Source organism: Micropterus dolomieu, linkage group LG06 (genome assembly GCF_021292245.1).
Source record: "Micropterus dolomieu isolate WLL.071019.BEF.003 ecotype Adirondacks linkage group LG06, ASM2129224v1, whole genome shotgun sequence".
NCBI lineage: Eukaryota > Metazoa > Chordata > Actinopteri > Centrarchiformes > Centrarchidae > Micropterus > Micropterus dolomieu.
Window position 1 is genome coordinate 8,988,140 of NC_060155.1, and position 23,498 is coordinate 9,011,637.

The 23,498-nt window shown below is 39.4% G+C and overlaps 4 protein-coding genes across 8 annotated transcripts; 1 reads left to right on the top strand and 3 right to left on the bottom strand.

Annotated features, from left to right (window-relative positions):
- Positions 1–818: 818 nt before the first annotated feature.
- Positions 819–10,456, bottom strand: ndc1 (NDC1 transmembrane nucleoporin). 3 transcript variants are annotated; one of them, XM_046050877.1, is made up of 18 exons: positions 10,291–10,454; positions 9,042–9,162; positions 8,855–8,956; positions 8,125–8,299; positions 7,908–8,034; positions 6,387–6,495; positions 6,085–6,136; positions 5,812–5,944; positions 5,178–5,270; positions 4,998–5,079; positions 4,696–4,857; positions 4,350–4,610; positions 4,057–4,169; positions 3,458–3,508; positions 2,831–2,894; positions 2,583–2,683; positions 1,855–2,015; positions 819–1,548 (listed from the first exon to the last, which is right to left on the bottom strand). In XM_046050877.1, the coding sequence occupies exons 1-18, from the start codon at positions 10,327–10,329 to the stop codon at positions 1,434–1,436; spliced, it is 2,061 nt and encodes a 686-aa protein (XP_045906833.1). In that variant the 5' UTR covers positions 10,330–10,454; the 3' UTR covers positions 819–1,433. The 3 variants fall into 3 exon arrangements, with proteins under 3 accessions (XP_045906833.1, XP_045906834.1, XP_045906835.1); XM_046050878.1 differs by having other exon boundaries at positions 819–1,752; positions 10,291–10,450; XM_046050879.1 differs by lacking the exon at positions 3,458–3,508 and having other exon boundaries at positions 10,291–10,456.
- Positions 10,457–10,680: 224 nt separating this feature from the next.
- On the bottom strand, positions 10,681–12,775 carry zgc:113691 (uncharacterized protein LOC503529 homolog). Its single transcript, XM_046050887.1, has one exon. The coding sequence runs from the start codon at positions 11,602–11,604 to the stop codon at positions 10,849–10,851; it is 756 nt and encodes a 251-aa protein (XP_045906843.1). The 5' UTR covers positions 11,605–12,775; the 3' UTR covers positions 10,681–10,848.
- A 137-nt stretch (positions 12,776–12,912) lies between these two features.
- yipf1 (Yip1 domain family, member 1) lies at positions 12,913–21,193 on the bottom strand. 3 transcript variants are annotated; one of them, XM_046050885.1, is made up of 11 exons: positions 20,466–20,580; positions 20,090–20,208; positions 19,770–19,927; positions 19,574–19,654; positions 19,371–19,458; positions 19,077–19,193; positions 18,866–18,984; positions 18,720–18,767; positions 14,562–14,744; positions 13,776–13,882; positions 12,913–13,463 (listed from the first exon to the last, which is right to left on the bottom strand). In XM_046050885.1, the coding sequence occupies exons 2-10, from the start codon at positions 20,121–20,123 to the stop codon at positions 13,796–13,798; spliced, it is 915 nt and encodes a 304-aa protein (XP_045906841.1). In that variant the 5' UTR covers positions 20,124–20,208; positions 20,466–20,580; the 3' UTR covers positions 12,913–13,463; positions 13,776–13,795. The 3 variants fall into 3 exon arrangements, with proteins under 3 accessions (XP_045906841.1, XP_045906842.1, XP_045906839.1); XM_046050886.1 differs by lacking the exons at positions 18,720–18,767; positions 20,466–20,580 and adding an exon at positions 21,096–21,193 and having other exon boundaries at positions 18,818–18,984; XM_046050883.1 differs by lacking the exon at positions 18,720–18,767 and having other exon boundaries at positions 18,818–18,984.
- On the top strand, positions 20,786–23,078 carry lrrc42 (leucine rich repeat containing 42). Its single transcript, XM_046050880.1, has 7 exons — positions 20,786–21,490; positions 21,576–21,707; positions 21,792–21,913; positions 22,018–22,103; positions 22,185–22,298; positions 22,432–22,516; positions 22,620–23,078. Exons 1-7 carry the CDS (start codon positions 21,102–21,104, stop codon positions 22,913–22,915), a joined length of 1,224 nt encoding a protein of 407 aa, XP_045906836.1. The 5' UTR covers positions 20,786–21,101; the 3' UTR covers positions 22,916–23,078.
- The last annotated feature ends 420 nt before the right edge of the window (positions 23,079–23,498 follow it).

Here is a 23,498-nt window from a genome sequence, read left to right on the forward strand (position 1 = left end):
CCATTGTCATTTTCTATATAAAAAGTAGATACTAATTATGATCCAGAATTTAAGGTGCCAGCATAGTCCTAATTTAGTTTAGTTTTACTCTAATCCCACAGCCTTTTCAGCTACACTGTATCCCCAATTTTAACATCTCAGGATTACTATAGCAACATTTTTTTTGTAAGATTTTACTAAGGACAATGATCTCCTGAATAACTTATTAAAATTGAGTACTGGCCTATAGGCTGGTAGGTCTTTTTTTTTAAGCATATAAAACTAAATGTCTTTTGTATGGCAAGCCTATTAAGACATGGCCCATTAGGAAAAGCACAGATGTAATTAACTTGTTTAGGTGCTCCAGTTTGAGTCCTGGTACTGTGCAAGTTGGCTAACTGTCACAATGTCATGACTTACTGATCACTTTAACAATGACTATTTTATTCAGAAACACCTGAATAAAATGGAGTCATTGTTAAAGTTATAAATAGTCTTAACAGATGTTTCAAGCAGACACCCTTCCTTCTTCCTCCTGGTTGTTTTCATTATGCAAACTGAAGATGGGCATATGTATGAAATGTCCAATTAATACTTTGGGGTTTTTAGGTTTGCCAGTTTGAGGATTCAGTACCTAAGGATCCGAATCAGTTTCCATTATTCCTCTACTGCATCTTGCACATCAAGGCTCTTAAATAATTCTGTTGTATAAGATCTGCCTTCTTCTCAATCAATGCTCTTCTTTGTTACACTTTCTCTTTGAAGAGAGTACTGCTCCACATTCATGATGCACATTTATGGAGTCACTGCTTGTTTCAGCTGAGAAATGAGACATGATCTTTACATGATGTTTTTATTCAACAGGTCTTAGAATGGGAATTTAAACTCAATCCATGTTAGCAGTGACAAACATTTTCCCACGCTTGTTACCACTCACACCATATATCCATCCTTAATTTGACATAAATGACAGCCTTATTTCACATGAACAAATGACAAAAACAAATAGTTAACATTTACAAACAGGTGTCAGTCTGATCTGTAAATCTGATGGTGGTGTATTTTCTAGTTGGAGAACCTGAACTGCTGTGCACAGCTGTAAACTCGTTCTCCAGGCTGGTGTCTAGAACAAAACCAGATCTACGAAAATACATATCGTAACATATTCTTGACACCTGTGAAACTGCAGAGATCTCATTTAAAAAATATATATATATAAACACAAAATACAGCTTCTTGCTTACTAAATGCAGCCATCACTCTCACTCATCACACTTGATGCAAAATGTTTTGAATTGCAAGGATACAATAGAAACAAGAATTTAGTACAAATGCAGCTCCAATAGACCTTTACAACTCATCCCAATTAACACAAGTCAAATATGATTACTTTGTATGATTTTGTCATCATACAAATGAAACAAACTTTTTTTTTTTTGGAATGAGCCGTTTATCTATACAGCTAGTTTAAATCTCCACAGTCCAAACACAGGAGGGTAAAAGTCTTCCAACTCGTTCCACTTTATCGGTTGGGCTTCCGTCGCCTCATACATGGAGATGTGATCTAGCCTATCAAATACAATCCGACATGACATAGTGCAGACATAAATATTAAAAGAGGCACCATCATGAGCTTTCACTTGTTGCCTCACTTATGCTAATGTGCACACAAAGGAATCACGCTGATAAGAATCTGAGTGTCAGGTGTGCTATTCCTTGTACTCCAGAAACTGCTGTAATCTTTTCCGATGCTCTGCAGACATCTTAACATCACTGAGGATTAAAAATAAACAAAACATATATATAAAAAAAAAAAGTGTATACTCAGTATTTTTTAATCATCTGAAAAAAATTAATTTTAATGACAGGCCTTACTTCAAGTGATCTCCAAAAGTAGTTGTTATCCTGTAGATGGCAGTCTTGAGAGTGGCCCTGAGAGCAAAGCGCAGTGTTTTGTGAGTGGAGTCTCCCATGCTGCTGGTCGACCTCACAGGCTTACTGGAAGCATGAGGCAGCTTGAAGTGTCGATCTACTGCCTGAAGACAAAGAGGACAGGACACAACTGCTGTTAGTGGGCGCACAATGCAAAGCAAGAAAATAATATTGTTTTACCAACACCCACACACTGCAGTTTATATTTTATACATACATTTAATTATATCCTGGCTGTCACCATGTCACTACATAACTTCCTGTTCCCCTGATGCCTCAGCTTCTTGTAAAAAGCAAATGTAATCTTTTTCATGCAACAACAGAGTGAATGTCAAAGTTTCATTTCAACAATAAGGGAATGCTGCAGATACAGATAAACACTTGCCTGACTGATCAACCAGAATTTGCCTCACAGCAAACACGGTGAAATTTCATGTGTGTTGATCAATACAATGAAATATTTCTTTCTGACTTTCTACATGGCTACTCACCATATACAAATGAATACCATGTAGATAAAGGAAAGTGGTGCACGGGTTCTGTTTGTTCAGTGCAAGGTTTGTTCTTAACCACAGAATAGCATGCAAAGCCAATTCACACGCACTGTCTGAAATCTGATAGCTAACCAATATGTGCTCTCAGGGGAGCTACAGTAAACCATGACAGCTTACCTCTTGTAAGACCAGCATGCAACTTAGAATGCTGGGTAATGTGGTCTGTACAACCCCAAACTGGTCTTCTGAGAAGGAGGCTTGAACAAGGTAAGACAACCCTGGAGGAGGATAACAGAGGACAAAGTGATGCACATGTTGTATCAACAGGTCAGAACCATTAATAAAAATAAATAAATTAAAAAAAAAAGTTAATTAACTAATCATTTTTATTAATTAACTAAAAAAGGCCACCCTCTCCTTCCTACCTTCTAAAGCCCAGATGTGAGCCTGGCTGTCTGCAAACAGAGCTTGACTCGAGGCTTCTGGAAGCTGTAAGAGACGACGTGAACTAGTACGAGTGCTCTACTGAACAGACAGATGCATATTTACAGTAGACCGAGGGATGAGGAAGTTGTTAGACGGACACTTTTAAGTGAGAATACACTAGAGCATGCATGCGTGATCAAAAGGAAGATACATAAAACCTCAGACAGCAAAGCAGACTAACCAAAATAGCTTCTACAAATAGGAAATGGTTGTATGATACAATATTTATGTGAGATAAACTTACCAGTACTATCACACTACAAATATGATTGACATGACATGATTTCTCAACATTTGATTAGTACAAATAAAACTGTAATGACTGTAGTGACTTGTAATAAGTGTTTACACCTTAATACAAGTTTCTAATGTAATCAGAGAAGTTCATTATTAACAGAAAATAGGCCCCAAACAAGGAGGTAAATGAGTGATGCCTGCAGGTTGAGGCTGTTTGATTTGGTGAACCAAATGAAAATCTACAGTGTCAGATGAGAGAGCATGCAGGGAGACGCAAAAAGGGTTGTTCAGAAGTCTAATGACAGCATGCACATGCCGTACATCCTTACCTTGTTAAACAAATACATTATCAGCACCCGCTTTGCCAAGAAATTTTTAACCTAAATGGGACAATTAAGTGTAAAGTTGTTTTGCTTTCAAAACTAGAACAAAATGCAACACACATGTGAAGAAATATTGGCTTTTCACACTTAAGCCCTTGGCTAAAACCACCACAACTGCTTCAAATCGTAAGATGGATGTATACTACATAAGAACAAAGACGATAACCTTAATAATAACAACCTTTACTTCATAAAGCAGAAGTAATCATCAATAAATCTGGCTACAGAGAAGACAACTTTCCCAGCCATTGTTAAAAACATCTCTGAAGAACACCTCTCTGGTGCCAGCACAGAAGTGAAGGTGTGATTGAGCTGTGAGTGAGGACAGTAGAGAAAACAATTTGCAGAGCAAATAGAGCTCTGTCCATTTCCACACCTGTGCACATCCTGCCCAATCATTGGGTAAAGCAGAGATTACTTAAATGATCCCTTTCTATGACTACCATAGTTAGCCCAAGGTTAATATAAGTTAAGTATGAAAAGCCCTTTGTCAGTGCTGTATATTCATTCTAATATATATACAGTAAAAAACAAGACTTAAGTACCTGTTCTTTTCTGTTTTGGAGGAACTGAGCCAGGAGACTTGGTTTGGACGGTTCCTGTTTGGGACTAGGAACTGAGGCAGGGGATGGCTGGGGACTGCCATTGGCCTGTGAATCTGCACCGAAACAGATGCTAAAGCATAAATGGGAACAAGCAAGAAATCTGGATTTGCAGATCTATTATTCTACTACTAAACTTACATAACGATACCCTGACCCAAACGTATTAACGTTAGTTTCATTAGCTTAAAATGTCCGTATGATCTTAGTGACCTGATGTCTTCCACTAGCCTCACCTGTGGAAGTGGACCAGAGTTTTGGGGCTCTCCTCATGATGTGTGGGCTCTGTACTGTTCCGAACCACGGAGAGCATTGTTCCACAGGAGCAGTAAGACGCCGCAGGGCGGGGGAGGCAAAAGGGCTATCCAGGTCAGGAGTGAATGGTGCCGTCAGAGGGCTCTGTGGGCCGCCAACAATGGAGCGTGCAAAGACCGAAGCTGGAGTTTTTAACATTAAAGTGGGCCTCGGGCTCATCAGATCTTCGGTACCCGAGGTTACTTTTAAGGGGGGAAAGACAGACAGAAAGGATAAAGAGGACTGGCCATAAACACTTAAGTTAATTTATGTTTTATAGCAGCATACCTGATGTCTCAGATGAAGTCTTCCTTTCACTCCCAGTAGACAGTGATTTGGCTCTGCCGTTGGTTGCTACAGTGTCATGATAGGCAACGAGTCTCTGGGTCAGATCAGCCAGCAGAGACAGACAAACCTTACTGATGGCGTTCCAGTTATGAGGATGGCCACCTGTGAAAGACAGGACATACATTTTGCTTTTGTTGTGAACTAATTGTAAATACAATCTGAATATTCAAAGTGTGAAGGGTTTTTTTTTGGGGGGGGGGGGGTGGATCAACAAATGCCTCTGCGTGGACAACATCCCAGACCTGGCTGACTCAGACTGAAGACCTCACAGCGTCGTGATGGGCTGTGTTGAGACAGCAGAGCCAAGTCCTGCAGAGCTAGAAACTATAATTTGGGAAAGGACATGTTACAACATCCAGATCTGATGATCAGTAAGCAGGGAAACTTGGACTTGAAAGAATCTAATTATGTGTTTCATCTACCTTCAGAACCATTGGCTGCTTGTCAGTAAGAACTTTAGGAAGACTCTGGTGGGCATCCTCAGTAAAAGATGGCTGTACAGGAAAACTGTACACCTGCAGATAACAGAAAACATATTAGATAACATATTACTTTAAAGTCAAGCTCCTCAAGTGTCATTTTAATTGCACACTTAAGATGAATTCTGGGCTATTCACCATTAATATTGCCATCCATTTAAGTTATCTTCAGAGTTGAATATCCAAAGCAGTGACAACATTGCCCCCTAGTGTCTCTAAATAATTAAAACAACAGAAGTTGTCTTGGCAACACATCTCTCTACTTTTATACCATTTACAGCCACAAATTGGCAATCAGATTTGATTATCAGAACTGGGTTGAGTCCATGCAATTTTATGGAGGTCACCACGGTCAGCTGGCACTTTCATCTTTTGTAAAGTGGTATTCTTTAGCCTGTGAATTTGCTGAAGCTAGGTAACAAAAAAAAAAAGTATTGATGAATTTATAATGGGAGAAGTGAAACAAAAGGGAAAAAAATAGCACAAGTGTGGAAATGTCCATTCTATAGCACAGTGAGACCTTTGATTTAGCAATATTAGGGATTGGATTAATTTTGTATTTTATTGATACACATACCTCAGTGACAAAGATCCTAAAGAGCAGCTGTGTGATGTTCCACGTGAAAAGGAGGAATAAGGCACTGATCCACAGGTGGTAGAGCAGGGAGAAGTCCAGCAGTCCAGCTATGCTGTCAAGAGGCTGGACAGAACTGGAGGTGGAGATTGCACACAAATACATTAATGCAGTGCTTTATATCAGTTCATGAAGCAGCACTGTGTGGCAGGGCCAAAGGAAAACAAACAAAATATCTATCTCTGTGTGTGTGTGTGTCACAGAATTCATACTGACCTGTTCAAATGAAGATTCAGTGTTTTACAAATCCATGCTCTTGGAATGTATCCTGTTAACATAAAATTGCAATATTTTGTCTTTGTGCGGAAAAGGACAAGAGCAGAGTAAAAAAATTAAATCAAAACAGTCCTCAGGTATCATAATTGAACAATTAATAGTAGCATGGTTACAAGAAACATGACCAAAAACTTATTTGGGAAAAGATCATCAAAGTTTAAACTCCTCGAGCAGTTTGTTCTAAGGTATAGAACTATAGCTCTGCAATACTGAAGTTTCAATTGTAAACAGAGAACACTTACCCAAAAAGAAATACACAAATATGTAGTTTCTGACAGAGTAGAGTGCTTCAGTGGCGCTGCATTTCACCACCAAAGGTAGGGATCCCTTAAAGCGAAGGTATTTGTATTGCTGGAGAACAACAACAATAGGTGAATGTCAACGCTAACTATGAACTGCTATTTAAAAGAATAGTGCCATTGTTCTAAAAAGTTTGGATCAGCCTGTGTATTATGAGACATCCTGGTTATAAGAAAACTGCATGTATGCATGTTGATTGGCAGAAGTGTAAACCAGGGCCCCGTTTCAGAAAGCGAGATTAATGAAAACTCTGAGTATGTTAATCATGAGATGAGGGAAACTCTGGGTTTTCTGTTTTAGAGACCAAGATCAGATAAACTCTAGATCAGTAACTCTGGCAACTGATGCTGTGAACCTAACCTCCTCCTGAGGTGTCATTTAGCCAGAAATACACAGAACAAATTATAAGGGCAACACTTTTGTTTTTGCCCCTATTCATCATGAGCTGAACTCAAAGATTTAAGACTTCCTCTATGTACACAAAAGGCCTATTTCTCTCAAATATTGTTCACAAATCTGTCAAAATCCAGGTTAGTGAGCACTTTTCCTTTGCCGAGATAATCCATCCACCTCACAGGGGTCGCATATCAAGATGCTGATCAGACAGCATGGTTATTGCACGGGTGTGTCTTAGGCTGGCCACAATAAAAGGCCACTCGAAAATGTACAGTTTCACTGTATTGGGGGGGTGCAGAAACCAGTCAGTATCTGGTGTGACCACCATTTGCCTCACACAGTGCAACACATCTCCTTCGCATAGAGTTGATCAGGTTGTTGATTGTGGCCTGTGGAATGATAGTCCACTCCTCTTCAATGGCTGTGCGAAGTTGCTGTCAGGTCGAGACCCCGATGAGGACGATAAGCATGCGGATGAGCTTCCCTGAGACGGTACTTGACAGCAGAAATTCTTTTGTTATGCAAACTGACTGTTGCAGTAGCTGTCATGGTGTCTGGTCTCAGACGATCTTGGAGGTGAAGATGCTGGATGTGGAGGTCCTGGGCTGGTGTGGTTACACGTGGTATACGCCTTTCACGGGCAACAGCTCTTGTGGACATTCCTGCAGTCAGCATGCCAATTGCACACTCCCTCAAAACTTGTGACATCTGTGGCATTGTGCTGTGTGATGGAACTGCACATTTTCGAGTGGTCTTTTATTGTGGCCAGCCTAAGACACACCTGTGCAATACCCATGCTGTCTGATCAGCATCTTGATATGCCACACCTGTGAGGTGGATGGATTATCTCGGCAAAGGAGAAGTGTTCACAAACAGATTGTGACAGATTTGTGGACAATATTTGAGAGAAATAGGCCTTTTGTGTACACAGAGAAAGTCTTCTTTCAGTTCAGCTTATGATGATGGACGCAAAAACAAAAGTGTAGCATTTATATTTTTGTTCAGTTTATCTCTTATTCAGTCTTTATAGCACCATCAGTCAGATGAATGATACTCATGCCACATACCTGAACAGTGTGGAAAGAGACATAGTTCATGTTATGGATCACACCCAGCAGACTGTGAGAGAATCCAACAAAGGCTCCAGACAATAGAAGTATGAGGTGATGCTCATTCAGATACATCTGAGGGGAACTGTCAGCGGTGAAAACACAGCGAGGCAATTAGACTACGGATGAAGCATGTAAAGCTCAACATGATGCATTTTATGTGACAGCTGCTTACCCATCACTTTGTGTGCAAGGATAGCTGATTGTCTCATATCTGTCCCCGATGGTGACGGCACAGCACCAAGCCACGATTATTCCCATCATACAGTGGGCTAGGGCGTTGACAAACTGACGAGGGTGGATCAGCTGACCCAACAGGGCAATTTTCGAGCATGCAATAGTTGGGATAACTGATGAGAGGCAAAAAAAAAAAAAAAAAAAGAGTTACAACCAAAGACTAACATACCTTCTGTGCTATCAAATGTTTTGTATTTCACTAACTAGACACTGTTCCCAACAATGCATAATATGAATGTGCAGGTATATTAGTTCCAACTCAGTGAATTTACATTACTCAGGTTGTAATAACTTGCAAAAGAGATTTTGTAATTACTTTAAACAATGTGTTGATTACTCTGTTAATGAATAAACTAATTATAGTGCTATAATACATGCAATGACTTTGTCCTACATAAGTTTCATCATATGCGGACACTCCATTACATTTTGCCATAAGCCGTCACTTCTGATTAATTCACCTGAGATATCAGTTTGATTTGTCTTGTGTACATACGCCCTGAAATGATGAGCTGATGAAATGTGTCTTTGCTCTGCTAAACGTAAAGGCTACTAAACCAGTAACAGCAAGGCCATGTCAGTCACTAGACATTCTTCAAGATAAGGCTAGGTATGAGTAAAACAACAACCTCAAGTAAATATTCAATTCACAGCGTCCTGCCACTTACCTGTATAATACTCCAGGTTCAGGAAGCCAACTATGAGGATCACTCCACACAGCAGGATTAGGGTGAAGATGGCACTTGCACTTGTTAAGAGGGACAGGCATTCTGCATGTAAAAAGCAGTCTACAGTAAGCTTCACACACCTTCTGAGATCTAGGAATCAAATCTCAAAATAAACGCTGTGACTGACCTGATGTCGCCTTGATTGGGTGGAGGAGATGGAACCTGCTGAGGATTAGAAAAACTGCCGTGATGGGTGGCAACAACAGGACAGCCCAAGCAATGCTGGCCACAGCTCTCCAGCAAATCACCTGAACAGAAAAGTCAGTCAATACTATATACATACCAAATACAAAATCATAAACTCACTTCAACAGAGGTAGCTGTTAAGACTATAACATGTATATCTGACAATGTATTAGCTGTCAGTATGTTATTCAAAGGTATAACAGCCCTGCTGGGGTTTATGCAGACCTATGATCTATCTTCTCTTAAAAACCCTGTTGCAACGTTGCCTACTCCCAAGATATGTGATGTAAACCTGAATGATAGAAAATGGCTTGAAAGACTCATCAGAAAGGGGTTTGAACAAGTCATACTTGTGTTACATATACATACATATTCAACTTTGTTTTCTATGGTGTGGATGGTAAGAAAAAAATATTTTGAGTTAGAATACACTGTTGCTGGAAGCTGCAAGACCCAGATTGTATGTAACAGTTATCAAATAAATAATCAGCAGATTCATTCATAAAGAAATTAAGTTACTTGCAGCCTCGGATCTTAGTATTTTGTGTTCTTCTACGGTAGAAACCATTGAGCATCCAATCTTTCGTGTGTAACGTTATATACATCCAGATGTTGGAATCGCATTTAAATATTAAATAAATAAATAAATGCATATTCACTTGCTAAATATTAACAAGTTGATCATTGTGGGTAAATCATAATTACGTAAGTGGACTAACGTTAACAGACTTTAATTAATGTATTTCTGCTCAAGTTGGTATAACGTTATTTCTTTCAACATAAATCTCAAAATTATATCAAGTATTATAAAAGACTGAACAATTTTATACTGTGATGTCACGAATTTTTTTTATTTTATTTCTCTCTTGTATAAAACGTTAGATAGAGGGAAGTTATTTTGCTCTTGATAATCGTGTTATTTTGTACGTGTTGTGGTTGTTTTTTCTCAGTATAGCAACGTTATATGCTCATATCTTGCGCCAAATTGCGTTACCTTATCTTAATTGTACTTTTCTTTCTGTTCTGTAACTTGTCTTTGAACTTTTGTGTCGCTTAATAAAAAAACTAAAACAAATTTTAGCTTCGCTCAAGTCAACTAGCATGAACAGACGGGCTACTTGATGTTAGCATGCTAGCACGCGTGATACATTTTCTCTTTTATGAATGAAGAATTAAGTTTAAAGACTCACCTTGCGGACAAACCAACAACTTTGCTGTGCAGAAAACATGTTGTTTGGATAGATGGAGAGCAACGCGGCGATATTAACCTCGGCTCTCCTGATGTCAAACTATTTTTCACTCAGTTCCCATATCGCGCCACATGCATTCAAAGGACCTCTAAAGGACCCCGATTAAAAGTTGTCCATATCCCTGCCTGCTGCCAGTAAAACAGCCACACAAATTTATTTGAAGGAGCTTGTTCAGCAAAAACAAATAAAGGAAAATATTTATAAATTCAGATTGTTCGGCCAGTGCAAACTTGGTTACACGGAGTAAGCTCCCAAAAACAATGGCTTCGTTAAATGTGGACTTAAACAGCTCTAAAAAGGTAGGTTACAGTTGAATGATACAAACAGGCCTACTGAAATACTTTTATTGTCTCAGAATTAAATTACACAAGGCACCAAGACAAGCCATAAATCAGCTTTTCCTTGTTTAAATTTGAGTCATTTGTTTATTGTCAGATGTAGCAAATAATTATTGGACTATCAATGCAGTGTGTTAGTGGTTGCCTGTCATGGGCCAAGTCAATTCTGAATTCCCTTAGTTTCATCATGCATGAACGTTTTCTTGTCATGATGATGATAGCCATTTCCATAAGCTGGAAAACTACCCAAAACAGTCTTTTTGTCATTGTCCCGAGAGAATGACTTGGTCTCAAAAGCATTGACTGGGAGCTTTTGGGATGAATTGATGGACATCTCAGTTTGAACTGCTTTATGGGCTAATGGTTTCTGTCCAGGTTTAAGGCTAATTGAAGGGAGAGTGAGCTGCTCTCTCTGGGACTTCTTGTCTTCCCACAACTTCAGCAGACGCCGTTGATTATTTGTCATATCCTTGAGATTTTGCTGCAATGACTGCACTTGATCCTCCAAAAGTGTTTTAGACGTGACCGTATTTGCCAACTCTGATGACAGATCATCAATGGTCAAACTCAGTTTCCCAGCCTTCTCCATCAGGGAATTGCACTCACGCTCCTTTTCATGCAAGTCATTGATAATGTCCTTTGTGGTCTTTCCATTGAACTTGGGGTTGCTCTCAAGTCCAATCTCAGTCCGAAGAGCTTTCACTTGTTTCCTAAACTCCTTGTTGTCCAGAGTCAGGGTCTTCAGTTTCTGTTTCAGAGCTTCAGTTGAACGCATCCTTGACTCATACTGTCTGAGTTTCTCTCTGAGAACACTTTCTCTGTGCATGGCTTCATCTCTTTCCTTCCTGCATTTCTCCAAAAGTTTCAATGTCTCAAATTTGGACACTTTTTCTCCTTTGCCATTTGAGGTGGCCATCCTTGGCTACGTTTTCCAGATCACAATATTAAAAAATAAATATTTAAAAAGGCATTTTCTTTTTCTTTTATGTAATACTCACAAGCTATCTAAATAGGCCATGAACACTGTGTTGTAAATCCACTGCTCAAGCATGAGCAGCTACATGCATGTCTGAGACTGAGGCAAGTGACATTCCTCTAACAGGGTTATGTTTGACAGGCGGCTCCTGTGTAACTCAAAGCTGGAGCTAGAATGACCATTAATTAGGGCGCCACCACCCCATTGACACCGTTTCAAGTGACACAATATTTTTTCTAATTTGTTAATTAACAAGGGCAATGTTTTTAAATGAATCAATGGAAATATTAAACTAAGAGGCCCCCTGCATCTAATGTGTCCCTGTAGAAACAGACTTTACATACATAAGTTAAAACATTTTCCACTGCATGTGATGTGTGCATCCACACAGAGACAAAGTAGATTCTATCAGTTTGCTCGACCAAATGACGGTTTGGATGGATGAGTTGGAAAAACAGTAGCAGCAGCCAAATGGCCACATTTAAAGTTAGACACCCTCTTTGAAATGTTGAAGTTATACCTATTAGTTACGATCTCTCCCTTAAATATTTAAAACGTCCAACTGCTGAAACGTACTGGCGGCCTTTAATGCTGTCAGGTGCTGGTAGAAAAGAGTCACGTTGCGGATACATGTGGGGTTTGGGGTTGTTATACCTAAAACCTTTGGGTTTAGTGAAGGAAAAAGGTGGACCAAAATTGTTCAGTGGCATTTTAAACATATGATGCATTTTTACAGGTATTTCCACGTAGACAGATTTTACAGATGACAGATGTAGAATCCAGATGCTTATTTTTATTTGGAAACAAAATGAAGATACACTGCAGTGATACGATTTAGTGTGTGAATATTTTAAGATTGTTTTAGAATTTATGTAATTTCAGTTGTTTAGCCTAGGTTTTCCATGTTTTATTGGAAAAAAATATATAGACAAAAGAACTTTGTTATTTAAAGGAATGGATAGACATTTTGTGAAATAGGCGTATTTTCTTTCTTACCAAGTGTTTCCCAGTTTCCAGTCTTTACGCTAAGCTATGCTTAGCTAAGCAGCTGCTGGCTGTGGCTTCTTAAAGGCATGAGAGTGGTATCAATTTTCTGATGTAAGTCAAGGAAAGAAAGTGAATAAGCATATTTCCAAATATGTCTAACTATTTATTTAATGTGGGTAAAGACGGTGTGCGAATCATCATCTGTTCATAGAGTTGAAAAATAGCATTATTTTTTCATTATTTCATTAATAAAAAGGTGGGTCCCACAAAGATGTTTTATTTTTTTCCCATGAAACACTTAGAGAACGGCCAATTTCATACATTTTACCAAATGTAATTTATCACAATAAAAACAAATTAATAAAAAAAATGTGTTACAGAAGTTGTAAATACCTTTGACATTTAGAATGAGTCTTTGGCATTAGTTGAGGGCACTTGCGGTTATATCAGTTGGAGGAAAATACAATAACTATATTTGTACATAAGTCCAAACCTTGAATATCTCACCAACACCTATAATTGTTGTGCTGTTCAGTAAGTAAACTAGCCACTTCCCAAGAGCTATAAAGCAGAGAACTGCCATACTAAAAGAGATCTTATGTGCTGTGTGACACAACACCCATCCCAATAGAAATAACATTTTGGTACAATTGGTACCAGTGTTTGTTTTCAGAGGTCACGCAGGTGAACCAAGCATACACACTGGGTTTTAAGGTCTTAAGCCAGAATGTCAGAATGCAGGTGAAATCCAGACGACCCATTACTTCATCAGCACAGCAACCCGATTCTCTTTAACAAGGCAACAGGAGAACCTGCAATTTAAAAAAAGAATAATGTGCTTTGGGAAGGAGAAATCATGTAAAGGAAGTCCGGTGTCAGATGTTCCACTCAAGCAGGATAAAAAAAAGAAAATAAAAAAAAACACACACACGCCACTAAAATAGGCCTAACAATGTACAGCTGCTACTGAAATATTATCATTCTTGATACAATTGATTGTAAATAGAAAAACAGGAAACCATTCACGTACAAGGTGGAGGAATATAACTTACATGTATCAATTTATAAGTGTGTAAGTTGTATGGGATCACAGCTTAAAAAGCTTCTGTGGCAATATTTTTTACCTTCAGAAAATGAAAGGCTTTCAAGTCGAAGACGGAGCCTTGGTTACATCTGTTGCAGCACTGTTGTCAACTTGTAATACTGGTTGTGGTTTACTAAAGAAATAGGCCTGAAAACAAAAAACAGCAATTACAGTAATAAGAGAAACTACTAATCAATCAAGAACTAGAGCCGGTGTGTCTGTGATAAAGTGTGCAGCAAATGTTCAGTGTTACAGGAGAGAATACAGCATTCCTGCAACCCATTCATCTTGGTCAGCCTTCAGACATGGGCTCACTTTGTAGACTAATTACATGAATGTGACTAGACATACGATACCTGTGTGGACCTGACAGTACTCACATTAAGAAGTGCACTAACAGCGTGCTCTCACACCAGTTAGAAAATGCGGTCAAAGTTTCCAAAGAAGAGAGTCTCCTCAGAGGGAGTTATCTTGACACTATCAGGTCTAGTAATTTCCCAGAAACACACAGGGAGCGACACAAAAAAATGTCCGTGTAGTGTAGTGTCTGTGATTGACACAGACAAGTTAGGTCACGGCTTGGCCACGCTACTGAGATCATTGAGGACAAATGAGAGTGAGTCAGTCATTGTGGCTATGTATACCAAGACGGACAGGCAGCAGGAAGCAACTGGATTAGTGAAGATGTAGTTTGCCAAAGCTGGACAATAAATGCTGTATCTTATTTCTCTAAACAGAGTCATTTTCCATATCTCTCAGATTTGTAATTAAAGCTAAAAGTAACGTTACGTAAAAGCAGAATCATAGGTTTAGCAAGCGTACTTACCTTACAACCAACAGCAAGCAGAACGTTGAGCACAACAATGGCAGACATGATTGTTATGATAACTTTGGGGTGGTCATCCCTGACTGCAGGCCAGAAAGTCATCACCAGCACTGAGCCGGAGAGGCACAGAGCCACCACGATGGAGCACCACCTCAGCCATTCATATGGGAGGATCCCCACGACCTTAAGTAGGAAACAACAGCGTATTATCTCATGTTATGAGAGCTATTACAGACAATCAACGCTCTACATGTATTCATGGTACGGGGGAAATAATTACTCATCAGCTGTCAGGATGTGTAACATGTAGCAGACACATTACATTGTGATGAAAGGTAACTATATAGTTTTATATGCATAATTCATACAGTGTTCTAAAAATCAATTTACACAGTATATTGAAAGATTCACCACATGCTGTGCTGTGGTTTTCTGAGCTGAGCTTCTACTGTTAATATTGTCACACCTGGTTGTCTTCATCATTTTTTAAAAGAATAATGTTTGTCTGCTGATGCTAGGGCTGGACAATAAAACAATAACAATTATTGCAATATAATTTTTTTCAATAACAATTTAACAAATGTTCAATAAATGTTCACTTAAAATCATACACAAATTAGGACTTAATTTTTTTTATTAAGATGTTTATTTTGTTGAGGAAAAAGGACTGAAAAAAGCGTTTACTTAATTTTACTCATGCATATTTGTTGACAAAGACTTATCATAATTGTTTTGAAGTGATCCACTGTTTGGCCTCAAGTGTGGAAAATAAAGAAGAGTTTAAACCACAATTAACCATCTGGTTTCTTCAACTTTCACTCAGGAGCCAAAATCTGCCTCGAAAGAAATAACGATTTGATACTTATCGTGATAAATATCGAAAGATTAGACACTTTTTATCGTGATAATATTTTTGGCCATATCGTCCAGCCGTAGCTGATGCACAATATACGTAGCTGAGAAGCCACTCTAAATGGGTCAGGGTAGCTTCTAAAAACCTAAACTGTCAAGAGCCAAATATTATATTAACAGGTGAATGTTATCAAAATGTTCAGGAGAAGGCTGGTGATAGTCTATTTTTCCTGTTGTCAAGAAATCCTATGAAAAGAACAAATCCAACAGTTAATTGATCCTAAGACGTTTTGTCTGTGTACCCAAGACTTATATATCTTGTACCTCTGTCTCATAGAGTTCCTTCGTCGTACAAAAGCCATTAAAAACCCAATAGTGAGACACACTTTTTCATTATCATAACCATGGTCACTAGTTTATTTGAGTCGATCCCACATACACTATGGGCCTGATTTACTAAAAGTTTGCGTGAGTAAAAACATGTGCAAACTTGATATCAACAGCAAATTAACACTTAAGCTGATCTGCACGCAGAATGACGTCTTTCAAAAGTGCAAGATAGCACTTGATGTTCATTTTAGTACTTATTGAATATGCAATTTGGAGCGTTTCAATTTTATTGTGCAAAGTAGTGGGAGGGAAACATGCAAATACATTTATTTACTACACGCAATGTGATCTACCAAGCCTAAACACAATTTCATGTGAGCGCAACAGCATCTGTATTTAATATGTTTGGAAGGAAGGTGAAAACCTCCAAGTGTTGCGCAGAGATGGCTGCTGCAATATTAGATAATATTATTCTATATCCAATGTATTGAAATACCATTATTTTATTTTATTTATTCAATGAACTAAATTAATTGAATGGCGGTTTTCTTGTATTTTCCTTAAGCTTTGGCAATACTGTTGTATTAACATTCATGCAAATAAAGCAAATTTCGTTTCGACCTGACTTCTTTTCTCCGTGAGATGGAAGAATTTAGAATGTTGCCTGGCGCTGCAGAGAGCCCCCAGCTGCAGTGCATGGATCACACGTAAAATTCATCCAGCTAGAGGGAACGATCACCAACTGTTCACAGCGCTGGTCATAATAGCGACACAACCCATTGTAGGTCTTGGAGAGGGAATGGGACGGGCATGGTGCGGACAGTCGGCGATTCTTCCCTCTGGCTGGATGAAGCACGATCTGCACGTATTTCCTCACGTCTGAGTCATTGCAGCATACTGTATCTGATTCTGCTGGGGTTTCCCAAAGCAGTTTTTCAGGTGTGCTGTCCCAAGTACTTAGTGCAATCTCAGGCAGGATGGACAGGTACATACGATTTCCATATCACTGAACGAAACAAACCAAGGTTTTTACGCAGTAGCTGTTTTCTCTCCATGGCGGAAACCATTAAAACATGCAAAACCCTCATTTAAATACTGCCACCTCTATTGTGTTTGCTCCTGTTGTCATCTACGCAGTAATTCTTAGCAAATCACCCATAATAGGTACTAAAATTGCACACGCAATTTAGTACTCTTTATTGGGGATATCCCGCGACCCTGTACACAGGATAAGCGGTTGACGATGGATGGATAGATATTCGGGATGTTAGTAAATCAGGCCCTATATGCACAACAGTACTGGGACACCCCTGTCCCAATACTTTTGGCAGGGGCTGTTTTTTAATGGTGTCTTTCTTAAGGGAAACATTGATGCTACAACATACAATTTTAGACAACAGTTCTTCTAACAGTTTGTGTTTGGCCTTTTCCTCTTTCAATGTGACAATGCCCCTGTGCACAAAGCCAGCTCCATAAAGAAATGGTTTTCCCAGTTTGGTGTGGAAGAACTTTACTGGCCCGCTCAGAGCCCTGACCTCAACCAAATCAAACACCTTAGGGATGAACTAGAACGGAGATTGTGAGCCAGGCCCTCTTGTCTCACATCAGTGTTTGACCTCACAAATACTCTTCCGGATGAACTGACCAAAATGAGCTACAACAGAAAATGGAAAAGCAGAGTTTAAAAACATTAGGGTCAGGCTGAAAAGATCAGAGACTAAAGAGTCAAAGGTCTTTGCTGAAGTGCAAGTAAATGTAAAAAGTAACCGACTCGTTCCATAGTAGTAGTACTAGTACCCGGGCCACAGACGCTAAGACCGGGAAGAGGAAGATGCCACAGCCCTGTACGCGGGTGAAAGAGTAGACGGAGATGACAACGAAGCCAGAGATAGTGCAGCTGAACGGTAGATATGCGTCTAAATGTCTTAATACAACATATTATCAGAATTTAACAGTGAAATGCAAATGCTGTTGGTCAACTACTGTTTTGTAAATGTACCAAAAAGAAAGAACTGAGGTAAAGAGTACAGTAACAGTGTGTTCAAATCAGCTGATGGAAAAACTAAAATCTGATGCTTAGTGTTAGTAAAGCTCTACATTTAACTTTCCTGTGGGGATTTTGTAGGAAATAAATCACTTTAGTAGGTATCAGTGATTTACGGTTGTAATTTTATTTTGCTTAAATAAGCATTTTGTGTTGCCATTCATTCACTTGATATGAAATAGTGGCGATGTTGCTGTTTACATTTATTCATTTAGCTGAGGCTTTTATCCAAAGCGACTTACAATTGCTATATATGTCATTGCTTGTACGCCTCTGGAGCAACTAGGGGTTAAGTGTCTTGTTCAGGGACACATTGGTGTCTCACAGTGGATTTGAACACAGGTCTCTCAAACCAAACGTGTCTTATCGACTGCGCCACCACCATATCCAGGTTGCTGATCGGTGCTGCTCTCTTATGTTAAGTTTTATGTTTGGAGAGGTGTTCAACCAGTTTTTTCTTATGTGTACTGTCTTTTTATCTCGAGGCTTCGTGTGGTGTGAGGTAGTTCAATCATGTCAATTTCAGTGTGTGTTCTGCAGACTTTTTAAAGTAGTACTGCCATAGTGATCAATTGCTGTGATGCCGATAGGTGGTTGTATGAGAGGCTGGTCCTCTTTGTACGTGCGTGAATTAGCAGGGCAGCCGTGGTGGACCGTTCTGGTGGGCTGGTCTGGATCAAAGTCCAGGGCCATTTTTTACTCCCAGTCCGTCCCTGGTACATTATGTATACATCTTCAGTAGAAACCAATTGGCTTGGGTCTGAGCGCCCCAGCCAGGGAGACGAACTTGGAAAGTCTAGAAAGACGGACTAACATGTTTTGACTGAAAATGCAACATGCCCTGTAGCATATGAAGTAGAGCAGTGAATGTTATAAACCGTTACACCTGTTATTCCGGGACAAACAATTCAGCCTCCTCCTAAGCCACTTACCTCTGCTGGAATGTAAATTGCAAGAGAATAGCCATACACACAGACGATCTCCATAAAAGAGTATGACAAACAATTCAGCCTCCTCCTAAGCCACTTACCTCTGCTGGAATGTAAATTGCAAGAGAATAGCCATACACACAGACGATCTCCATAAAAGAGTATGACACTAAGTTCATGATCTTGTTGTTTCTCCACAGCAGGAAACCCCAGAGGGCAAGGGGCACCAACCACGCATAGCTGAAGATCGCTGTTGCAGCTATGGTCACTGGAAAGCACAGCAAATTCAAAAATAATATGTACAGTTTCCGCTCACATTCAACCTTAACAAGAGAGCCAGGATTACCAAAGAGCACTCACCCTTTTGAAACTCTGGGGTGTACTTATAATCCGGGTCACCTAAGTGCACCAGAAAGTTTGATATGTTTCCACAGATGGCAAGGGCAAACACAAGAGTGGTACAAATCCAAAAGGGTCCTGAAAGCACAAGAAGGCGGCATTAGAACATCAGTTTTGGTTTCTTTAAACAACATTCATTACAAATATTACAAACTTTACGCTACAGTACAGAACCAGAACACAGTTTTCTCTTATTTGCCAAACCAAAAAATGTCTAATAACCTCAAATTGGGACACGATTTTTAAAGTACTAACCATAAAGATCAGGATTTCCACGAAGGTAGACGTGAATAAAGTTCTTTCCAGGCCACGGCACCACTGATCCAATGATCCTTTCCTTCACCTGAATGAAATGTTCATTACCATCACATATACAAAGTTACTTTTGTTCAGAAGCACTCCATAGACCAAGGCAATTCATCACAGTGGTTAAAAGTCATTAAAATAATTTTTATTACATGATGGGTCTCGATGTCAAAAAATCTTTGGTAGTACTCAAACGTCCAGAAAGGGACACTTTTCTTTTGCCCAGAGAGAAGCTTCAATAGAAAAAAATGGGGAAAATGGAAAAAAACATAATGAATATTCGATGCAAAAACATTTAACAGTTCAAAATATTCACACAGTCTCCATATGTGTTAGTCTTGTTCAGACCTCTGTCTTGTCATCACTGGCAAGTGGGTCCTCGTCACCACCATCAGGAGTGAAACCAGCAGCTTTTCTCTGCTTCTCTGGCTTGACATCTTCATCTTCAATACTAATAGTGGTTGCATATCTGTTGGCTTCCAACAGATTGCCGGCTTCTTCAAATTCTAATTTCATTGCATGGATAAAGAGAAAATATGAATCAAAGGTTTTGACAGTTTATTTGAGTGAACTCATTTGTTGCTACCAGTGCATCGCAGGGAGAAACTCTAACATCAACTAAGTAACTTAATTTCTTAATCACACAAAAGACTGTAGAGGATATTCACCCTGAAATTGAAATGGATCATTTGTCGACGCCATTTACACTCTCAGTAACAGGTTTCGTCTCTTAGGAACTTATAGGCAAGTTAATGTTTCACTGAGGCAACAACCCAGTCTTAAAAACCTGCGAAGAAAAGAGACTTTTAGCTTCCAAGCAAACTATTCCTTCCCTGTGTGTTGGTTTAAAACGTTGTAAACTATGAGCAGTACAGCACAAAAAACAATGTTATAACGTTAAGTTAGCATTAGTTAGCTACCAAGTCAATACTTGCCAGCTTCAAATCAACTAATAACATTAGGAATGACACATACAAAATACCAAGAGCATCGGTTGTATTATAAAACTCAATGCACAGATTTCTGCAAACAATGCATGCTTACCAAATTATCTTCCAAAACTCATGAAAATCATTTCACTTGACTTCCCTAAGCTAGGTTAGCGTTGCGTGGAACAGGACATCCCAGCCATGTAAACAAGCCTTCTTCCTGTGGCTAAACATTTTCAAAGTAATTGTTTATTTGTTAAACCGTACCACTTTTTTTTTTATAAATTGAACATATAATTGACCGCGGCATGATAGTTTACTAGTCATTTTTCAAAAAATATATTTAGGTGAAATTATTACTACGTATTTTGTATTATGGTGTAGTGAGACGAGTTTTTATTAGTAGTGGACTTTTATTTTGAAGTTAGCTAGCAAAGCCCACAACTATGATGTGATGACTTTACGGTTGGCTACAACAAGGAACTCTTAAGTACGAGTAAAAATATGGGATATAACTTGACGTACTATGCGGAATAAGACGAGAAACGATAACTGATAATAAAATAGTCCTACTTTAAACTTAGAGATCCTTTTGGTCTTGGCTTTAGCTCACTCAACAACCATAGATTAGCTAACAAGCGAGCTAACTCAGCGTCAATGTCAGTATAATGCTTAGCTGGCTAGCTGACCAAACGTGCCCAAGTTAAGAGTTTTGTCCTTCTCACAGGAAAAAGAAACGTGTGACCTTAGTATGGACAATAGCACCATTTATGTCCGAGAAAGAGGCAATCTTCGTCGTGTCAGCGACATAGTTCTGGCACAGCCACGGCCAGTGTCATCATGCAGAAGGACAAATCCGTTTGTGCTGAGAAAAGAGCACTTCATATTCACCTACAATGCAGAGGGGAGTCTGAGATACACCACAAAATCTCTCTTTGACATCACTCTTTTATTCGTAGCTGACAACATTCACCATGTGGACTCTCTGGTGGGCTTCCCTGAACAAATAGGAGACAGACTTTTTGCAGCCGCAGAGGAGAATCGTGTTTTTTTAAACGCAGACGTTTCACCGAAAGCGCTGCAGTTATTCAGCGATGCATATGGGGAGATGGTGCTCGGATCCCTCTGCCTGAGAAATAGGTACGTTATAGTGCCAGTATGTCTCCAGCCTCCAAGTTTGTGCTGCCAGAGGGAACAACATCTCATGTCTCTTTCATTTCTCCAGATTCCCACTCTTGCATGAGAGGATGGATGAAATAAAAACATTTCATAGCCTGAAGTCTCTGGATCTGTTTGGCTGCAGACTTGGTGATGATCATGAGATATTCCTGCATCTAACATCCAGCCCACTCTCAAGGTAGTACCTGATTTCTCAGTCCCAAAGACATGTTGTGGAAAATTGAAGGAGGATGTTACTAACACTTCTGCCTTTCTTCTTCAGCAGCCTAATTCAGCTTTTCATTGGTGGTAACAGTCTGTCAGATGTCGGCCTACAAAGATTGACTGCACCTATCCGAATGATGAGGAAGGGACTGGACTGTCTTCAGTTCCTTGATGTTTCCTGTTAGTGACCTAAATAATATCATACTGTAGCAGCAGCAAAAATACCACCATCTCCAAATTTAGAGAATTTAGATAAAGATGTTATTATTGTGTTTCTCATACAGATAACCCTATCTCAGAGAGGGCTCTCAGATACCTCACATGCCTCCCCAAACTTGAAAAACTTGATATTTCTGGGACCAGTTTGAAGGTAAGACAGTAATTGTAGCACTTGGCTGTAGCTTATTGTGATGCTGACCTCCAATAAATGCGATGTAATGTATACCTCCAGCTTGGCACAGCATTGAAGACGAACATAAGGGACCTGTTGGGGCTCATATATTCCGAGAAACCACTTGACGCTTTAGATCACTCGAGATGTAAAACACAAGGTTGGGCAGAGCAGGTAAATATTTTCAGATGCTGATGAAAGTAAGCATACGTTTATTTAATCTGAACAGCATTCTTTAATTATAGACTAAATGTTGCAGATGTAGTCCCGTTTTACATCTCAAACAAATGCATGGTCTCATTTTCAGGTTGTAAACCAGTGGGAAACAAATAGCTCACAAATGCTAAAACAGAAGAAAATTGACGAATCCAGAACATCAGCACTTCGCTTTTGTAAGTTTATTTTACATTACATTCCTATTTTTAATACACAATTTTGTAATTTTTTAAATGTATCACACATTATCTAAGTTTTAAAAGTGTTTTTGTTCTCTAGTTGGCAGGCAGAAGTTTGTCAGAGATGTACTGAATGCGGCACCCTTGGTATGCGAGAGCGAGGAAGAGGCCAAGACAGAGAGACTGCATTTCTACAGACCTGCAGCAAACAGTCACATACCAGAGAAACAGACTCCTTCCACAGCAGCTACCCAAGCGATGCCTTCCTGGATCAACGTCAAAAAAAGGCAGCGTCAGTCAGAGAGGTGTGACAGTCTACATCAGGACCGCCCAACAAAACGTTTATCATCACCATCTCTTACTGCGGAGGACATAGACTTGTTGAACAGCTATTGAGGAAGCATTCCACAAAGAGCAGAGAGAAGCACAAGCATGTCAAGTTATCAGGCAACATTTTTCCAAGATGATTGACACTGGTGAACTGTAAACACATTTCCTTGGAGGCAGGTGGTGTCATTTATATATTTTTACAAATAAAGTTTAGTATTTTGTATGTCCACTTTCTCGCTTGTTATTTTGCTGCTTCAGAAACGCAGAGGGGTGCTGTACACAGTTACTGATCATGCTATGTTAACAGAGTACTGCACCGATTTAGCCAAGTGCAGTCCACAGCTGGAGGTGGCAAGGTTGGAGAGCTAGCAAGAGACAGCTAGATTTTTAAAGTATCCCACCCCCTCCCTTCAGGCCTCCTCCTAAGCCACTCTCCCAAAAAACAATGTCATGCACAACAAAGGCACAGGCAGAATGCAGGCATGTAGACAGGCAGATAATTGGCTGTGCTTATTATAGGGATGGGCAATACATTTCTAGGGTAGACAATAAATGAAATGCTCTAACACAAGTGAAAGTAATTCAACATATTTGGCTGTTGCATGACTGTGCCTACCTCTGCCGACCCGCATTTCGCATGAAAATTTAT

Coding starts and splice junctions, on each gene's coding strand:
- ndc1 (XM_046050877.1), bottom strand. CDS start 10,329: ATGTTTTCTGCACAGCAAAGTTGTTGGTTTGTCCGCAAG. Junction 4,170..4,349: donor ACTCTGGTCCACTTCCACAG/GTGAGGCTAGTG, acceptor GTTTCGGTGCAG/ATTCACAGGCCAATGGCAGT. Junction 2,895..3,457: donor TAATGTATTTGTTTAACAAG/GTAAGGATGTAC, acceptor CGTCTCTTACAG/CTTCCAGAAGCCTCGAGTCA.
- zgc:113691 (XM_046050887.1), bottom strand. CDS start 11,604: ATGGCCACCTCAAATGGCAAAGGAGAAAAAGTGTCCAAATTTGAGACA.
- yipf1 (XM_046050886.1), bottom strand. CDS start 20,123: ATGGCGTCGACAAATGATCCATTTCAATTTCAGG. Junction 19,655..19,769: donor CCAGTGATGACAAGACAGAG/GTCTGAACAAGA, acceptor TTTCTATTGAAG/CTTCTCTCTGGGCAAAAGAA. Junction 14,745..18,817: donor CAATTTACATTCCAGCAGAG/GTAAGTGGCTTA, acceptor TTCCTACTTAAG/GTCGTGGGGATCCTCCCATA.
- lrrc42 (XM_046050880.1), top strand. CDS start 21,102: ATGGACAATAGCACCATTTATGTCCGAGAAAGAGGCAATCTTCGTCGT. Junction 22,104..22,184: donor TTTCTGGGACCAGTTTGAAG/GTAAGACAGTAA, acceptor GTATACCTCCAG/CTTGGCACAGCATTGAAGAC. Junction 22,517..22,619: donor AACATCAGCACTTCGCTTTT/GTAAGTTTATTT, acceptor TTTGTTCTCTAG/TTGGCAGGCAGAAGTTTGTC.